Source organism: Taudactylus pleione, unplaced genomic scaffold (genome assembly GCF_031769625.1).
Source record: "Taudactylus pleione unplaced genomic scaffold, aTauple2 ptg000115l, whole genome shotgun sequence".
Classification (NCBI taxonomy): Eukaryota; Metazoa; Chordata; class Amphibia; order Anura; family Myobatrachidae; genus Taudactylus; species Taudactylus pleione.
In genome coordinates, this window is record NW_028284517.1 from 2,822,407 (window position 1) to 2,843,396 (window position 20,990).

Sequence of the window (20,990 nt, forward strand, 5' to 3'; positions counted from 1 at the left end):
GCCACTAAGTGAGAGCGTCACCCTACAGAGAGCATTATACACCCACTGATATGTGGTAACCAGCAGCCACTAAGTGAGAGCAGCACCCTACAGAGAGCATTATACCCCTCTGATATATGGTAACCAGTAGCCACTAAGTGAGAGCAGCACCCTACAGAGAGCATTATACCCCTCTGATATATGGTAACCAGCAGCCACTAAGTGAGAGCAGCACCTTACAGAGAGCATTATACCCCTCTGATATATGGTAACCAGCAACCCCAAAACAACTATGTCACTCTCCAGAAAGCATTATATCCCTCTGATATGTGGTAACCAGCAGCCACTAAGTGAGAGCGTCACCCTACAGAGAGCATTATACGCCCACTGATATGTGGTAACCAGCAGCCACTAAGTGAGAGCAGCACCCTACAGAGAGCATTATACCCCTCTGATATATGGTAACCAGTAGCCACTAAGTGAGAGCAGCACCTTACAGAGAGCATTATATCCCTCTGATATGTGGTAACCAGCAGCCACTAAGTGAGAGCGTCACCCTACAGAGAGCATTATACCCCTCTGATATATGGTAACCAGCAGCCACTAAGTGAGAGCGTCACCCTACAGAGAGCATTATACCCCTCTGATATATGGTAACCAGCAGCCACTAAGTGAGAGCAGCACCTTACAGAGAGCATTATATCCCTCTGATATGTGGTAACCAGCAGCCACTAAGTGAGAGCGTCACCCTACAGAGAGCATTATACCCCTCTGATATGTGGTAACCAGCAGCCACTAAGTGAGAGCAGCACCCTACAGAGAGCATTATACCCCTCTGATATATGGTAACCAGCAGCCACTAAGTGAGAGCAGCACCTTACAGAGAGCATTATACCCCTCTGATATATGGTAACCAGCAACCCCAAAACAACTATGTCACTCTCCAGAAAGCATTATATTGCTCTGATATATGGTAACCAGCAGCCACTAAGTGAGAGCGTCACCCTACAGAGAGCATTATACACCCACTGATATGTGGTAACCAGCAGCCACTAAGTGAGAGTAGCACCTTACAGAGAGCATTATACCCCTCTGATATATGGTAACCAGCAACCCCAAAACAACTATGTCAGAAAGCATTATATTGCTCTGATAGACGGTAACCAACAGCCGCTAAGCAAGAGAAGCACCCTACAGAGCATTATATCAGAGTGATATACAGTTACCAAGCGAGAGCGTCCCCTACAGAGTGCATTATACCCCTCTGATCTATGATAACTGGCAGTCACTAAGTGAGAGCGTTGTTCTATAGTATGCATTATGACCCTCTGATATGCAGTGACCAGCAGCCACTAAGCAGGAGCATTACCCTACAGAGAGCATAGGACTGTAATATACGGTAACTAGCAGCCATTAAGTGGTGGCGTCACCTTACAAAGAGCATTATACCCCACTGATATATGGTAACCAGCAGCCACTATGTGAGAACGTCACCCTACAGAGAGTATTACATCACTGTGATAGAGTAACCAGCAGCTGTTAAGTGAGAGCGTCGCCCTACAGAGAGCATTATATATCACTGTGATATACGGTAACCAACAGGCACTAAGCAAGAGCGTTACCCTACAGAGAGCATTATATATCACTGTGATATACGGTAACCAACAGGCACTAAGCAAGAGCGTTACCCTACAGAGAGCATTATATATCACTGTGATATACGATAACCAACAGTCGCTGAATGAGAACATCACCCTACACACAGCATTATATCACTGTGATATTTGATAACCTAGCAGTGGCTGAGTCTTGTCCTAAGCAGTAAGCATTAGGTCCCTCTGGTATGCAGTAACCAGCAGCCACTAAGTGAGTGTATCAACTTATAGTGAATCACTGGCATCACGTTCCAGGAGTTGGCAAATTTGGCAGCATCACATCCCCCATAGAAACCTCTGGGGGCTACAGCTGCTTGCAGGAATGGAGGGATGTTTGCGGTTAACCCCCAAAAGCGGTGTTTTCAGGGATTAAGCTGCAAATATACATTGATAAATGGGCCCCTTACTATTCATTGTGGGTGGGAATTCTCAGGCTTTCAGTCTGTGTTGGTCATATCCTACCTACATCTGGCTGGAGAACCTTTAAATAATTATCTTATAATAAAAAATATTTAAGAGGAAACAGACGTTATATCCGTGAATAAGTCACTATTCTCCCTGTAACCACCACAGCAACAAATCATCATAATTTAACCAGTAACAGATAACACTTCCCATAAGGACTTTACCAGGAAACATCTCACAACCAGCATCACAAAGTTGCAATATAAATGTATTTATATTTCTCTATGTACCCGTAAGCACCATTGCTGATCAGTTTGATGTTCTCAAACTCTTCTTCTGAAGGGGTTTTCTTTGGATGAATTAAAGCAGCACTGCGACCCTAGAAATACAGAAACATATTTCACTTCGCACCTGTTACAGTACAGAAACCTATATACTGTTGTATATGTGACAAGGATCTATGGAGGCAATGTCTCTGACAGGAGAGGTCCTGCGTGCTTATTGTCAATTTAAATGTCTACTAACAAGAGAAGACCGAGCGTTCTGTAGCACAGTATAAGGCAGGCAACATGCGTCACTCCAGCTGCTGTGGAACTACACATCCCAGCATGCCCCCGCCACATATTTGCTGTTAGGGCATGCTGGGATGTGTAGTTCCACACATTGCCTACCCTTGGTATAGGGAATGGAGACCTCAACGGAGTCTTTATTCATCAATACACATCTGTGTGTGCTTCTGTCTCCATCACAGGTTTGTATTCTGCTTTGGATACAGGGGGAACAGTAAGAAGCCAATCGCTGGATTTACCTCCACTGAGTCGTCAGTCTCCGGAGTATCTGTGTTGCTGCTATCATAGCTGTTCAGATGGGCCATTTCTATAAAGACACCAGAACAACTGCGTCACACCTCACAGCCTCTATCATGATCACAGCATAAACATATTTACTATAAAATACATTTATACTGAACAGATACATCTACATATCAATGAATGGGGGATAGACAACATCTTCATTACAAAGTCTAATGATTTCAGGTTCACAGTATGTAATGACACCTACTGACCTGTAACAAGTTTATGTCAGCGGTGTTTTCTAAGACACTAAACACAATTACACAGCTCTTACACCAGCCGCGAGCAATAACTGCAACACTCACCCTCCAGGGGATCCCGGTTGAGCCCCAGTTGGCTGATGATGTATCGGGGAATGTCCGATTTAATGCCCTCTCCTTCCTTGGCATGGCCCTCCGCGGCTTCCAAGAGGTGGTAGAATTCCTCTGGGTCAAATTCCTAAGGACACAAAGACACAGCGCATTGCAGTTCATATATTTCTAACATATAACCAGATATCTCCGCCTCATACATACGACATCCCTGAGCGAAAATAAGTGCAAGGTACAAAGTTAGTTAGGATGTGCATTACATGTACTAGCGTTCCCGCTAGGCTGTTTTTAGCTGGGCGCCGCGCCCTGCTCTATTTGTAAAGGTCAAAAAGCACCCTGCCCACTGGTGCGGCACCCCGTTGAAACAGCCTGCAGGTACCGCCCCCCCCCCCCCGCAGTTCGCACCGTCCCGCGGGTGGGGAAAACTGCGGTGTAGCGGCCGTCAGTGAATAAATGCCGGTCGCACGCGCCCAGCATCCATTCACACTGATAGCAGCACTTGGGGGCCTGGCGCCGGATGTAGACTGAGCACTATGTACAATACTGTGCAAAGGTTTTAGGCAGGGGTGGAAAAAATGCTGCAAAGTAAGAATGCCTTAAAAAATAGAAGTGTTAATAGTTTATTTTTGTCAATTAAGAAAATGCAAAGTGAATGAACAGAAGAGAAATCTAAATCTAATCAATATTTGGTGTGACCGCCCTTTGCCTTCAAAACAGCATCAATTGTACTAGGTACACTTGCACATAGTCATGGATTTTGTAGGATTATAGTCAGGTGTATGATTAACCAATCATACCAAACAGGTGATAATGATCATAATTTTCATATGTAGGTTGAAACACAATCATTAACTGAAATAGAATCAGCTGTGTAGGAGGCTTAAAACTGGGTGAGGAGCAGCCAAACTCTGCTACAAAGGTGAGGTTGTGGAAGACAGTTACATGTCACAGGTCACACACCATGGCAAGACTGAGCACAGCAACAAGACACAAGGTACAGTAGTTATATTGCATCAGCAAGGTCTCTCCCAGGCAAAGTTTACAAAGCAGACTGGGGTTTCAAGATGTTCTGTTCAAGCTCTTTTGAAGAAGCACAAAAAAACGGACAATGTTGAGGACCGTAGATGCAGTGGTCAGCCAAGGAAACTTAGTGCATCTGATGAGAGACACATCATGCTTACTTGTCCAGCAGTGCCATCAGCTCAGAACTGGCAGAAACCAGTGGGACCCAGGTACACCCATCTACTGTTTGGAGAAGTCTGGCCAGCAGTGGTCTTCATTGAAGAATTGTGCCCAAAAAGCCATAACTGCGACGTGGAAACAAGGCCAAACGACTCAATTATGCACAAAAACATAGGAACTGGGGTGCAGAAAAATGGCAGCACGTGCTCTGGACTGATGAGTCAAAATTTGAAATATTTGGCTGTAACAGAAGGCAGATTGTCCGCCGAGGGCTGGAGAGCGGTACAATAATGAGTGTCTGTAGGCAACAGTGAAGCATGGTGGAGGTTCCTTGCAAGGTTGGGGCTGCATTTTAGTAAACTGAGTTGGGGATTTGGTCAGGATTAATAGTGTCCTCAATGCTGAGAAATAATGCTGAGGCTTCTGATTGGCTCCAAATTTATTCTGCAGGAGAACCACCACAAACATACAACCAATGTGATTAAGAACTATCTTCAGCGTAAAGAACAAGGAGTCCTGGAAGTGATGATATGGCCCCCACAGAGCCCTGATCTCAACATCATAGAGTCTGTCAGGGATTACATGAAGAGACAGAAGGATTTGAGCAAGCCTACATCCACAGAAGACCTGTGGTTAGTTCTCCAAGATGTTTGGAACAACCTCCTTTCCGAGTTCCTGCAAAAACTGTGTGCAAGTGTACCTAGAAGAATTGATGCTGTTTTGAAGGCAAAGGGTGGTCACACCAAATATTGCTTTGATTTAGATTTCTCTTCTGTTCATTCACTTTGCATTTTGTTAACTGATATTTTTGGAAGCATTCTTACTTTGCAGCATTTTTGCACACTTGCCTAAAACTTTTGCACAGTACTGTGTGTGTAAAAGTTTATAGACGGTGACACACAATGTACATAGCACCTTACAGTATGTAAAACAAACAGCAAGCCAGATCTAAGACTCAATAGGAAAGAAGTCGTTTTGCGCTGAAAAGCTTACAATCAAATTCTTTACCCTTCAAGTTGTGACATAATAGAACCTTCCTCTGTATGTAGTTTTGACAGTCAGTATTAAATTAGACCTGATCTCACTGCTTCACAGACACTTTCCGTTGATTAAAAATGACGTATTATCATAGATGCAGCCAAGAACGGAATAAACGGATCCACATTCTATGTTTGAGACCACATAGCGACCAAAACGAGACACACACACATGCTGATCAATATTAAGTGTTGTAATGTCTGTCATTAGTACGTTCGACCTAAAATTTAATTTTAGATCCCCTACAAGTATCACCCATATCTCAACCTCTGCCTCTTACTAGTAATACAGTGAGATGACGGAGTCTAGGCTGTAAGGACAGGAAATCACCACAAGGGGGCCACAGAGAAATCACTGCTGGAAATATTACTCCACATGTTCATGCTAAACTTACACATATGGGAAGAGATTCAGCCCCAGGGCCGCTTGCTGTATATAAAATAAATGACACAGACTCATCACAGTGACAGAGTCTCCGCTGAAGCACTTTGTAACGTATTCCTGTGTTTCTGGCACTATATATCTAGTCTCCAGATAGGCAGTCTGCGGCTGGCCGACCAATTATGTAAAGCAGATGAAAAAGTCATTAAGAAGGATTGCACATCTGACAACACTAATATGCAAATGCAAGCACAGCAGATTTAATGACCGGGACTCGGAGAATACCAGAGCCGCTGTGTGACATTTATTAGAGGTAAATAGCGAGGCAGGGACACGCAGAGAGCCGGGGACTTGCTGGTCAGGTGGCAATTACTCCGCGGCTGCTGATCTCATCAAATTGTAAAGTAGTGAGGGGAAGTTGGCTAATTCAGATGTATCATTACATTACTATGAATAAAAAAAGATATATGCATATTATATCAGAGAGGTTATGTGTGGTGCACAGTGTCACCGACACCACAGGCTGGACCTTGTGAGATTATACTGTGCAGGATAAATATGTGTCGGCATGTCTGTCTGTCTGTGTGGGTCAGTGTGTCTGTCGCTGTCATTCGGCACTGTACCGTTCATTCTACATTCCGTCTCTCTCCGGAGACAATTCTCCCCATCGTAGGTAATTTGTTACAGAGCAATAACTCATCAGGCAGAGCTGTCAATCATATTTTGCAGCCATGGACATTTTGCAACAAACCGTAATGGGAGAAAAAAAATGCAGGGGTGTTCTCGTATCTGGCGAATCCTCAGCTTTTCTAAGTGGCAGAACGATTACCGATGCTACAGCGAAAACATGATGGAGAACGCCACTCAAACTCACTAAGTGCCTCGTGCCTCAGTCTTATCACTAATGAACTGACTGACTGAATATCGTCTGATTCCACCACCTGTATGTAACACGTACTCTTTGTACGGTTAGCTGGAGGTCAATAAAATTGGTTAGATCGCTCCCCTCTGAATGTATAACTCTGCTATATATAGTTTTAATGTAAAGTTCTCTTTCCGAAATACAGAACTTTCATCTAAGAAATGATTCCATACACCCACATGAGACTGGAAAAAAAATCAATGTTACTAGGACATAAAATTGGAGAAGCCCGAAACATTGCATCAATATTAGTGCAGACGCCAGCATTGTATGTTCTGTACTCTGTACATCTCCTGTGTTACAGTATCACTGAGCTGTCACTATACGCTGTGCAATTCATTACTCAGCTGACAATGACAGGTGTGAGGCTCACGCTTCTCGCCCACTGACCCTGGAGAGCTTCTGTACCACGTGGAAGGATAATGTGCAGTTCCAAAGGACATACAGGACAACAAAGAGAAAGCAACAATGATCTGGTGAGATGCTTGGGTACATAGTGGTAACTATGTATATGCAAGCCAGGGTTTAATGGGTAAAGAGCAGGGGCGGGCGACACCGAGAGCAAGGGGCGGGCGACACCGAGAGCAAGGGGCGGGCGACACCGAGAGCAAGGGGCGGGCGCGACAAAGAGAGCAAGGGGCGGGCGCGACAAAGAGAGCAAGGGCGGGGGCGACAAAGAGAGCAAGGGCGGGGGCGACAAAGAGAGCAAGGGCGGGGGCGACAAAGAGAGCAAGGGCGGGGGCGACAAAGAGAGCAAGGGCGGGGGCGACAAAGAAAAAGAATGAGAGAGCAAGAGACAAGGAGGGAGACAAAGACAGAGGTCAAGAGAAAAAAGTAGAAAAATAAGAGGGCCAGAGAAAATTAGAGTGTGTGAGAGGTACTGAGGAAAAGAGGATGAGTGCAAATGAGAAAAAAAAGGGTGATAGACAAAAATAAAATAGGGTGGAAGATAAAGAATGCGAGAGAGAGAGCGTGAGAGAGGGAAAGAAGGCACGCGCGAGGGCGATAGAGAGACAGAGTGAGTAAAGACAAGAAGAAGAGGGCAAGTGAAAGAAAAAAAAAATAGTGGGAAAAAGAAAGAGGGCAAGAGAAAGGGTGCAAAAAAAAAAAAAAAAGACACTAGAGAGAGAAAGGACGAGGGACAGACAGAAAGCGACAAAATAGGGGGGGAAGAGGGAGAATAACCATGGAGAGAACAAAAAGAGGGGGCAAGAGGGAGAGCACAAATAGAGGGGGCGTGGCAAGAGGGAGAGCACAAATAGAGGGGGCGTGGCAAGAGGGAGAGCACAAATAGAGGGGGCGTGGCAAGAGGGAGAGCACAAATAGAGGGGGCGTGGCAAGAGGGAGAGCACAAATAGAGGGGGCGTGGCAAGAGGGAGAGCACAAATAGAGGGGGCGTGGCAAGAGGGAGAGCACAAATAGAGGGGGCGTGGCAAGAGGGAGAGCACAAATAGAGGGGGCGTGGCAAGAGGGTGAGCACAAATAGAGGGGGCGTGGCAAGAGGGTGAGCACAAATAGAGGGGGCGTGGCAAGAGGGTGAGCACAAATAGAGGGGGCGTGGCAAGAGGGTGAGCACAAATAGAGGGGGCAAGAGGGAGAGCACAAATAGAGGGGGCAAGAGGGAGAGCACAAATAGAGGGGGCAAGAGGGAGAGCACAAATAGAGGGGGCAAGAGGGAGAGCACAAATAGAGGGGGCAAGAGGGAGAGCACAAAAAGAGGGGGCAAGAGGGAGAGCACAAATAGAGGGGGCAAGAGGGAGTGCACAAATAGAGGGGGCAAGAGGAAGAGCACAAATAGAGGGGGCAAGAGGGAGAAAACAAATAGAGGGGGCAAGAGGGGAGCACAAATAGAGGGGGCAAGTGGGCGAGCACAAATAGAGGGGGCAAGTGGGCGAGCACAAATAGAGGGGGCAAGTGGGCGAGCACAAATAGAGGGGGCAAGTGGGCGAGCACAAAAAGAGGGGGCAAGTGGGCGAGCACAAAAAGAGGGGGCAAGTGGGCGAGCACAAAAAGAGGGGGCAAGTGGGCGAGCACAAAAAGAGGGGGCAAGTGGGCGAGCACAAAAAGAGGGGGCAAGTGGGCGAGCGAGTGGGAAAAAGGGAGACTAAAGATGGAGAGAACAATAAAAAGGGCAAGAGGGAGAACGAGAGGGCAAGAGGGAGAACGAGAGGGCAAGAGGGAGAACGAGAGGGCAAGAGGGAGAACGAGAGGGCAAGAGGGAGAACGAGAGGGCAAGAGGGAGAACGAGAGGGCAAGAGGGCGAACGAGAGGGCAAGAGGGCGAACGAGAGGGCAAGAGGGCGAACGAGAGGGCAAGAGGGCGAACGAGAGGGCAAGAGGGAGAACGAGAGGGCAAGAGGGAGAACGAGAGGGCAAGAGGGAGAACGAGAGGGCAAGAGGGAGAACGAGAGGGCAAGAGGGAGAACGAGAGGGCAACAGGGAGAAAGAGGCATAATGGGGGAAAAAAAGAGGGTGAAAAAAAGATTGCATAAAATTGAGTAACAATTACTGAATGAGTGGCAGGGAATTAAAAAAAAAACAAAAAAACAGCTGCATAATTATGTATATTCCAAAGCCTCAGAGTAGGAGAATACCACAAAGATCGGAACAAAGAAAAGGCGAGAGAGAGACATCCCTGCACAGTCTGGTCCCCGGCAATGATCAGACCGTTCGCATCTGTGCAACTGGGCACTTGGATATGGAATAGGTATGTAAGGCTGTCGGGATGCCTCCTGTCAGAAAACAGACAGCGGCATCCCGATGGTTGGTATGGTCGGGTAAGTATAGTTATCCTCCCCCCTAAACTCTCCCTTCTTGTAGTCTAACCCTAACCCTCCCCGTTAGTGCCTAAACCTAACCTCCCCCCTTAGTGCCCAACCCTAACCTCCCCCCAAGGGGTGCCTAACCCTAACCCCCCCCTCCAAAACCTAACCCCACCACGCTCCGGAAACCTAACCCTTTCCCCCACGGCTAACGCTGAGGGCGCCCCCAGCCTTGCCTCATCAGGCTGGCGTCCTTCGGCATCGGGATTAAGATAGGCGTTGGTATTTCAACTTCTATCTTAAATCCCTTGTCGGGATTGCCCTGTTGGTATTGAGACCGGCGGCATCGCCAATCAGATTCTACTTCCAGAAGATAATAGCTAGAATCTGATTGGTTGCTATAGGCAACATCTTTTCTTCTAAAAATTCTCACTCTTAGGGGTAAATTTACTAAAGTGAGAGTTTTTAGAAGTGAGTTTTAAAAGTGATGATGCCCATAGCAACCAATCAGATTCTACTTAACTTTGAACTAGCACCTTCTAGAAGATAATAGCTAGAATCTGATTGGTTGCTATGGGAAACATCACTTTTAAAACTCACTTCTAAAAACTCTCACTTTAGTAAATTTACCCTTTAGAGTCACCTAGGGAAAATGCAGTCTTATAGCCAATAGTCATCTGTAAGAGTCCTTCAATAATTCAGGTAGAAATGGTTGGGGGACAGGGAATGGGGATGCAGACACATGGAAACACTGAGGGAAACACAAAGACTGCCTGTTAAAACAAATCAAGAAATGGCTCCAATAACGATCTCTCTCCTACCAAGGTCACACGGGAGTCTGGATAGTACAGCACAGCGGCTCTCTCTGTGACAGACAGGCCAGAGGCCGTGTCCTCTAGGAAATGACAGCAGTCACAATGATGTATTAATAATAATGTCCGCATTGTCTGCTGAAGGGCAAATAGACACGTACTAGGTAACAAAATACATTGGCAAGGACACAAGGCAATAACTTCTCTGGCACATACACACACCAATCACTTACACAGCACCGGTTACAAGGCCAATAATGCCAAACAACTCACATTAGTATAGTGCTTCCTCCAGATTTGTGTTTAATACTATAATCTGCCTGTTTTCTGCAGTGGAAGTACACAATGTCTGCTATAGATCTGCTACACAGACATCAAAGATCGCTGGCATTTTATAACACAATAAGGGCCTGAGAGACACAGGCGATGGCGATGCTCACATAATTGGGCGATTATTTCCAAATGCGCATGCGTGAGAACTTCTGATCACACCGATGGCGCGTGTGTTACACAGGGTGTACGCACAAAGGTGCTGTTGTGATCAATCTAGACGGTATCAGAAAGGTGGCGGAATAGTGATGGGCGCTCCTGGGCGGTTGCTAGTAGTGCGTGCAAAAATGGTCCGTACAGTGGGCGTGTTATAGAAGTGTTGTGGGCGTGTCAATGCAAGAGGCTGCGTTCTCATACGGACAGCCGTAGACATAGGAGGCCATGGTCAGACAGGGAAACTGAACCTGTCATAGGACTGATACAAGTGTTGATAGTGCAACCGATGGTAGCCTATAAGGACGCGCCAAAGGGTATTACAGCGTGCACAGACGCTAAAAGTGGGCGCCTCGGTCCTTGCACATTCGGCCATTGGATGCACACAGGGGAAAGCGTTTGTAGCCGCATTTGCATAAACCCGCAGACAGGTGATCGCCAATAGACGTTGCCGCGGGCGCTTTTGTTTGCGACTCAGAATCAGCCCCTAAGACAACTAAGTTTTAAGTATTTTTAAGGGAAACTAAATTTAGGGCTCTCTATGCGCTCTTTCTCTGTGCGATATCTGAACAAACATGTCTAGTGCAGGCTGGTGAAGGAAACCTGCTCCCCTGCCTGGCGCAGCTTCTGGACTATAGACAGACAGTAATTCGTTAGACAATGTCTAGATAGACACCAGACGTTAGATAGTCAATAGTTAGACAAGGATAAAAGTTCGACACAGACAAAAGTCAGACACACTCAAGTTACACATGTAAAAAGTTTGACAGGTACAAATGATCGACATGAAAAAAAAATCGACACAAAAATGGTCAACTTTTTTTTTTAGGGTTAGGTTTAGGGTTAGGCACTTACCCCCACGGTTAGGGTTAGGCACCAGGAGGTAGGGTTAGGGTGAAGATTAGGGTCAAAAAACAAAAAAAATTAAATTGTTGACCATTTTTGTGTCGACCATTTTCATGTCGAACTTTTTTAACCCTGTCGACCTTTTGTACCTGTCAAACTTTTTACATGTCTAACTTTAATGTGTTTGACTTTTGTTTGTGTCTAACTTTTTCCCCTGTCTAACTATTGACTGTCTAAAATCTGGAGTCTATCTAATTACTGTCTCTCTCTTACACCACACCCCCTGGCGCAATGTGACATCACAGGATCGCAGTCACTCCGCATGACTGATGAAGAGGTGGCCGATGGGCACGGCCCTGCAGCAGGTGTGCCCGGTTTATGCCAGGCCTACGTCACAAGCATTCACTGAAGTTTGTAAGAATTTTTTTTGCTTGCAAAACAATAACTCACTATTGAGCATCAAAAAAACGTTAAGTCATGTACGCAACACTAAAACTGTTAAGTCACAAGGGCAAAGGAATAATATATGCCCGTGCAACAAATAAAGCACCCATCAGCATCAGTGATGGCTTCGCAATCAGCAAATCCCAAGTCGTTCGCCGGTGCTTACTACCACCATAATGAACGCGCTTTCACCGTTAATAGGCTCTCTCAGATGTGTCCCAGGCTGCACTGGTTCATAATTACATTATCACACCCTCACTGTACTTGGCCTACGTTAGAATACCCCTTCCATTCTCCATCTCCAGGCATAGGTGGGCATCAATGCCAGGATCTGAAAAGGAGCAGCGCATAATTATATGCAGACCTCGGTCCTTCATTCTGCCGACACAGTCATCAGCAGTAAGGCAGCGGGGGCAGCAGCATATGTGGTGTCTGTTTTCTGGGCATGCACAGAGATATATCATGCAAGATACACTATGCAAACAGGCGTAGTAGTCAGTCTACACCAGCCCCTCAGCATTCGGTGCCACCATTATATGCAGGGATCATGAGGCCAAGAGCCACAGTCTAGGTCCACGCTGCTACTGACAGCAATGTATGGGGTGGTAGCATCTTCATGAGAGCATGGCTGCCATCATTAAACTCTGTGTAACATTAATGTATTTATGGGTGGATATTAACCATGAGTCACATTACAACTGGTTCTCCATTTGTCCTTACCAAACACTCCAAAAGTCTTGCTGGCCGAGCAATGACGATCATCAGCTTCTTCACCAGTTGTGTAACAAAAGCCACCTCGGAACTCTCCGAGCGCTCATGGGCCTGTGGAATACAGAACAGAGTTACTGATCTGGACATTTTACAATCAATGATATTGCCAGACACAGAGAGGACCACTCATCGATCTTGAAGTGGTGGAGGTTCCACAAGAAAAGTTCTAGCACTCTAAGGAGATAGCTTCAGGGCAAACAGATATAACGCTCACCTGTACACATGTGGTGGCCAAAGAAAAAGAGCTGCAATAAGATTCGGTCTCCCCTTAGTGCATTTTCATGGTTAGACAATTGGGGTGGAGGAGGTTTATCACTGAGACTCCCAGGATTCAGCCTTAGAGATTACAGCACAGCCCCATAATCCCCAAGCAATACCTGCGAGAGACATCATCTAGCAGAGGCCCATTGCCCGCTGACATGGCCTTAGACACCTTTGTACATTATTCAACTGCGGACACAGAGGGCAAATAATGGTGGTTGAACCCCACAGTACCATTACTCATGGGGAAGCAGCACCCCCTTTATAGAAGTAATTATTTATAAAGGAAATAGTAACTATTTATCATCAGTTCTAGAAATTTACAGAATTCTTTCTGACAACACAGCCATTAGCAGGAAGGGAGCGGGGCAGTAGCGTATAATTATATGCAGACCTCATTCATTCATTCTGCCGACACCGCCATTAGCAGGAAGGGAGCGGAGCAGCAACGTATAATTATATGCAGGTCTCATTCACTCATTCTGCCGACACCGCCATTAGCAGGAAGGGAGCGGGGCAGCAACGTAGTTATATGCAGGCCTCATTCATTCATTCTGCCGACACTGCCAGTAGCAGGAAGGGAGCGGGGGCAGCAGCGTATAGTTATATGCAGGCCTCATTCATTCATTTATTCATTCTGCCGACACAGCCATTAGCAGGAAGGGAGCGGGGTAGCAGCGTATAGTTATATGCATGCCTCATTCATTCATTTATTCATTCTGCCAACACCGCCCTTAGCAGGAAGGGAGCGGGGCAGCAACGTATAATTATATGCAGGCCTCATTCATTCAGCTGACACCACCATTAGCAGGAAGGGAGCGGGGCAGCAACATATAGTTATTTGCAGGTCTCATTCATTCTACCGACACAGCCATTAGCAGGAAGGGAGCGGGGCAGCAGCGTATAATTATATGCAGGCCTCATTCATTCATTCTGCCAACACCGCCAGTAGCAGGAAGGGAGCGGGGCAGCAGCACATAGTTATATGCAGGCCTCATTCATTCATTCTACCGACACCGCCATTAGCAGGAAGGGAGCGGGGCAGCAGCGTATAGTTATATGCAGGCCTCATTCATTCATTCTGCCGACACCGCCAGTAGCAGGAAGGGAGCGGGGCAGCAGCACATAGTTATATGCAGGCCTCATTCATTCATTCTGCCGACACAGCCATTAGCAGGAAGGGAGCGGGGCAGCAGTGTATAGTTATATGCAAGCCTCATTCATTCATTTATTCATTCTGCCGACACAGCCATTAGCAGTAAGGGAGCGGGCCTGCAGCGTATAATTATATGCAGGCCTTGGTCAATCATTCTGCCAACACCGCCATTAGCAGGAAGGGAGCGGGGCAGTAGCGTATAATTATATGCAGACCTCATTCATTCATTCTGCCGACACAGCCATTAGCAGGAAGGGAGCGGAGCAGTAGCGCATAATTATATGCAGGCCTCATTCATTCTTTCTGCCAACACCGCCATTAGCAGGAAGGGAGCGGGGCAGCAACATATAGTTATATGCAGGTCTCATTCATTCTACCGACACAGCCATTAGCAGGAAGGGAGCAGGGCAGCAGCGTATAATTATATGCAGGCCTCATTCATTCATTCTGCCGACACCGCCAGTAGCAGGAAGGGAGCGGGGCAGCAGCACATAGTTATATGCAGGCCTCATTCATTCTACCGACACAGCCATTAGCAGGAAGGGAGCAGGGCAGCAGCGTATAATTATATGCAGGCTTCATTCATTCATTCTGCCGACACCGCCAGTAGCAGGAAGGGAGCGGGGCAGCAGCACATAGTTATATGCAGGCCTCATTCATTCATTCTACCGACACCGCCATTAGCAGGAAGGGAGCGGGGCAGCAGCGTATAGTTATATGCAGGCCTCATTCATTCATTCTGCCGACACCGCCAGTAGCAGGAAGGGAGCGGGGCAGCAGCACATAGTTATATGCAGGCCTCATTCATTCATTCTGCCGACACAGCCATTAGCAGGAAGGGAGCGGGGCAGCAGTGTATAGTTATATGCAAGCCTCATTCATTCATTTATTCATTCTGCCGACACAGCCATTAGCAGTAAGGGAGCGGGCCAGCAGCGTATAATTATATGCAGGCCTTGGTCAATCATTCTGCCAACACCACCATTAGCAGGAAGGGAGCGGAGCAGTAGCGCATAATTATATGCAGGCCTCATTCATTCTTTCTGCCAACACCGCCATTAGCAGGAAGGGAGCGGGGCAGCAACGTATAATTATATGCAGGTTTCATTCACTCATTCTGCCGACACCGCCATTAGCAGGAAGGGAGTGGGGTAGCAGCGTATAGTTCTATGCAGGACTCATTCATTCATTTATTCATTCTGCCGACACAGCCATTAGCAGGAAGGGAGCAGGGCAGCAGCGTATAGTTATATGCAGGCCTCATTCATTCATTTATTCATTCTGCCGACACCGCCATTAGCAGGAAGGGAGCGTCGCAGCAGCGTAGTTATATGCAGGCCTCATTCATTCATTCTACCGACACAGCCATTAGCAGGAAGGGAGCGGGGCAGCAGCGTATAATTATATGCAGGTCTCATTCACTCATTCTGCCAGCACTGCCATCAGCACCTCCCGGGGGGGTGCCTTACCCTAAGTCTCCCACCAGGGACCCTAAACCTAACCCTTCCTCCCCCCGCGGCTGTCCGAGCCCGGCTTACCTTTGATCGGTAAGCCGGGTGTCGGGCTCCCGGCTTCCCCTGCCATCAGTAGGGAAGGAGTGGTCTGTAGCATATAATAATATACACCATTATCTAACTCATTCCACCAACACCATCAGTAGGGAGGGAGTGGTCTGTAGCATATAATGATATATGCAACACTCAAATCATTCTGCCAACACTGACATCAACAGGAAGGGAGTGGGGTGCAGCCTATAATTATATACACAGTTCCCTAACTCATTCCACCAACACCAACAGGGCAGGAGTGGTCTGCAGCGAATACTTATATACACTCTTCACTAACTCATTCCACCAATACCACCATCAGCAGCATGGGAGTGGTCTATAGCATATAATTATATACACCACTCCCTAACTCATTCCACCAACACCACCATCAGCAGCATGGGAGTGGTCTATAGCATATAATTATATACACCACTCCCTAATTCATTCCACCAACACCACCATCAGCAGCATGGGAGTGGTCTGTAGCATATAAATATATACACCACTCCCTAATTCATTCCTCCAACACCACCATCAGCAGCATGGGAGTGGTCTGTAGCATATAATTATATACACCACTCCCTAATTCATTCCGCCAACACCACCATCAGCAGCATGGGAGTGGTCTGTAGCATATAATTATATACACCACTCCCTAACTCATTCCTCCAATACCACCATCAGCAGCATGGGAGTGGTCTGTAGCATATAATTATATACACCACTCCCTAACTCATTCCTCCAACACCACCATCATCAGCATGGGAGTGGTCTGTAGCATATAATTCTATACACCACTCCCTAACTCATTCCACCAGCACCACCATCAGCAGCATGGGAGTGGTCTGTAGCATATAAATATATACACCACTCCCTAACTCACTACCACCAGCAGGGAGGGAGTGGGACTACAGCGTATAATTAGATGCTTCTTTGGATTGTACCTATAGTTCTAACGTCAACTCATTAACGTTTCATCATATTTTACACTGTACAGATTTATTTCCAGTGTCAGAGAAAATCTTAACAAAAATGTTTGGAAATGAATCACTGATAAGAACACAGTATATGAAACCATAGATAAACCGGACATCTATTATAGAAACAATGGCTGTAAGTACTGAGCTGTTCCATGTTTCCATCATATACAACATATTAAACAGTGCATTAAATACCAGAATGAGAGGACAATGAGCCAATCTGCATCCTCTTCTGCCGTATGATATATACGGTTTCCCTGATACAATGCCGTTGATGTTACAGCGTGTTCTAGTAGCAGATCACGGAGCTAGGTTTAATTGGATGTTGTGCACTTCGTGAAGGGCCAAGGTGACACAGATGAGCTCTTTTATAAACCCAGCAACATCTCAATTAAACATGAACAGCTAATGAATTACAATGTGACGGCATGGACCTAATAGAGGCGCCTGCACAAGCCAGGCAAATGATTCCTCCAAGGTACATAAATGCATATTGATCGCACGTGTGAAAACTCATCACACATGAAAACAAGTGTCTCCTGGACTCTCCGTACAATACGGAGCTTCATTGTTTGTCAGCAAAATCAATGGGAGCTGATAACCCTGCACAATTACCCAATACCAATCACTGACAATGCAGCTAGATTCCCTCAAATGTCACAACCTTTATCCTGGAAAAGGGAAAGATTTCCATACAATGCAAGAACATTAAACCCTCCGAGGCTTTCTAAGACTTTCCTAGTAGCCTATAAATGATGATATTAAGAGAACACCGCTCAGGCAGACAGAGTGACAGGATAACCTCTTCTCACCCGGAGACCCCTCCAGGCACAATATTTTATCAGCATGGGGACGGGAATGGAAAGGAAAAAAAAAAAAGGTCAATTTAACAACGCTTATTAATCCTGCACAGTCAGCGAGCTCCTGCGGGGTTCCAGCAGCCAGTACTTAATGCACAGATGATTACTGAGCTGGTGGAAGCCGCTTTATAAAGCGGCTATTTGTCTTCTCTGCATAATTACCTGCCCGTTGTCCACCTGGGACTGAGCACGAGTGTCTGGCCTATCGCACCGATGCGCCGTTAGGCGACTAATTACACAACAGCAGAACTAATGTATCCCGTACTATCCCGTATTGTGCTGAAAATTGACAATTTAAGGAACAAAAATATGAATGTGGGTAAGTACTGTCTAACACACACAATATACACATAAAGGAAGTAAGCATGTTACCAGCTACAAGCTCTGTCTTAATGAACTAATTAAAAGTCCATTAGTTTTGCTTTCAGTTTCTTTTAATTATAAGTTACACGAGCTTTAACCCCTTGAGAGTCAGAGGTTTTTGCTGCAGACACCACAGTCTTATAATCGTCTATCACTAGTCACTAACCATGAAGCTGTCCTCCTCCAATACATAACTGGAAACCTTAGTACTGTACAGGGAGTATCTAAACTATTGCACACTCCTGCAGTACAGGTAACAGCTCTGCATTAAGAGTAGTAAGAAAGTAACACAAGTCTACATGTAACTACCATGCCAGGGATTATTACACTCTAGGATCAGCAAGACATAACAAAAAAAAAAGTACACAAGACACATATCAGGTAATTGGAATCAAAACGCAACTTGTAAGAGCCACTCAGCCATAATCTGTGCGCAGCGCTGTGGGTCCAACATCCTCAGGAACATCGCTCCCAGCTGCTCCCAGCGACGCAGTCCTGCTGGGGATCCTCCGATGATCACTTGTTTACGATCTTTACCAGATTAAGATTGCTGCAAATTCAGAGTTATATACCAAACTGCTGCCATGCGTGGAGGCTTCATACATGTCACCTAATTAGCCATTCCTGGTGACGGCATGCTGGGGCGGGAGCGTTCTCCATTCCTGCACAGAGCAGCTCCTCTATCTGAAAGCCCTATCAGTCACTAACAGCAACCACTGGGGTATGAAATTAAAATCACCATCCTCCTACAGGGATCAGCCAGTAACAGGGAAAAGCCGTCACAACACAGTAATAGAGCCAATACAGCCAGACGGTGAGAGATGGGACTCCTGCCCTCAATGAGGATTCACATACACGACATGTTCTATGTATCTGATGCAATCCCTTTAAATCAGATACAATAATTCAGGTGAAAGGCTTATTCTACATTCCCATTTCTACCTATGGATTATTAGGATGCTAAATTCTGGGGTCATAAGAGGTGATATCTCAGGAGGTAATTTCAGGGTTAACTGTTGTGCATACTTCCCAGAGGACAGAGATCAATGTGCATCATCGCCCCCAGGTGATACAGTAGGAACCTTTACTGGAGTCTTTCATCTCAGTCAAGGTACCAGTTTATTCTGGAGATAGAATGGAAGAGGAGATATATATATATATATATATATATATATGCACATACTGCTGCTCCAACCCGTCAAAGTCTACGTTTTTCACCTGGGTCCTTGCAGGTAAATCTCCGTTCGGGACCCAGCATGCGGCTGATTACAATTGAATGCATTAGTTCCCCAAAAACAGATATCAGGAGACATCACCCTAACTTCCGAATTGCAGACTAATGGTGGTCCAGGTAAAATCCTTATGTCTGGTAGGGTGACCAGTCCATGATCCTTAGAGCAGGGGACTTTAGGTATCAGGCTACATCATAACAGAGTAGGGTTGGGTATGGGATGCCGGCCCTCGGGATCGCGGTGGTCAAATTCCGGACACGGGCGTCGCGTCAGGATACAGACACTTGACGGTAGGTATCTCAGACACAATGGAACACTGAATTTTATCTCAGTCACAAACGTTCTCAGCCCCACGTAACGAGCACAGGTTCTCTAAAAATCGCTTGCAGTGGAAATAATTTTGTTGCAGAATTTGTTGTTGAATTCCAGACTGTGTTCTTTTGTTAGATACAGGCAACATGCGCTTGTTCTCGACCTACGTTACTCCAATAAATCTAATGCTAAATTTATACTAGAATGTGGAACATTTATGGGGATCTAATATTAGCAAGTTTCATAATAAGGGGAATTGTAATTATCCACGATGTGTCGGGAGTCACTGTGTCATCCAACTGTATGCATTAACGCTTATTACGTGAATATCACTAATTTGCCTGTGCAACGCTATACGGTGCAAGGAGCACTGCCTTCGTGACTCCTTAGCATTGTAAATGTTACCGTATATACTTGAGTATAAGTCAACCAGCCTAATTTTACCACACAAAACTGGGAAAACTTATTGACTTGAGTATAAGCCTAGGGTGGGAAATGCAGCAGCTACTGGTAGTAATCCCCCCCACTGGTACTGCCCCCAGTAGTTATCCACCCTGGTAGTGCCCCCAGTAGTAATATCCCCCCTGGTAGTGCCCCTAGTAGAAATCCCCCCTTGGTAGTGCCCGCAGTAGTAATATCTCTCCCTGGTAGTGCCCCCCCAGCAGTAATATCCCCCCCTGGTACTGCCCCCAGTAGTAGCCCCTCCCCCAGTAGAGAGAGACGTAATAAAAAAACAAAACAAAAACACTTACCTGAAACCCCGCTCCTGGTCCCGACGCTGCTACCGACTCCTCCGGCCGCTTTGCATTATGGGTGGTTATGACATCATGACGTCTCTCCCATTACCCACTGCGGGAGCCGGAAGATGGCTCCCGCAGTGGGAGCAGCAGCAGCCGATGAGAGTCTGACAGACTCTCATCAGCTGCTGAATACAACAAACACACAGCTGCCGTTGCCGGCGGCTGTGTGCTTGGCACTGTGTAGTGCTGACCGAACTCTGTCCGGTCAGCGCTACACAAGCGGTGCAGCTGTATCACAGAGACAGTCTGCACCGCGGCCCGCTGGTCTGGAGCATCACTCGAGTATAAGCCGAGGGGGGGCTTTTTCAGCACAAAAAATGTGCTGAAAAACTCAACTTATACTCGAGTATATACGGGTAATTCAATTGTTCCCTTAATGACACACACACACACAGTATAATTAAAATAAAAATATCTATCATATACACGCTGAAGTGTCAAGTGTCATGGGAAAGCAGTATGTTAAGGTAATGGAAGGTGGAGTCACTGTACAGTGACATCTTGGAAATGCCCAGACTTGCATCAGTTGTAATCTGAAATCTCGTGAGTCAGTATGAGCAGTGGCTAAGCTGCCCATGGCAAAGCAACGTGAATTATCAGAGTTCAAATGGGGCATGATAGTGGGTGCTCAA

General features: G+C 46.3%; 1 protein-coding gene across 6 annotated transcripts in view; it reads right to left on the reverse strand.

The window, feature by feature from the left end:
• The window catches only part of MAST2 (microtubule associated serine/threonine kinase 2), a 244,730-nt gene that overhangs the window by 22,975 nt on the left and 200,765 nt on the right, over nt 1–20,990 (reverse strand). For all 6 annotated transcript variants that reach the window (XM_088471619.1, XM_088471618.1, XM_088471623.1 and 3 more), the window contains 4 exons: nt 12,794–12,895; nt 3,199–3,331; nt 2,848–2,915; nt 2,330–2,418 (listed from right to left, as the gene is read on the reverse strand). In XM_088471619.1, coding sequence (XP_088327745.1) covers nt 2,330–2,418; nt 2,848–2,915; nt 3,199–3,331; nt 12,794–12,895 — 392 coding nt within the window. The remainder of the gene's footprint in view (nt 1–2,329; nt 2,419–2,847; nt 2,916–3,198; nt 3,332–12,793; nt 12,896–20,990) is intronic.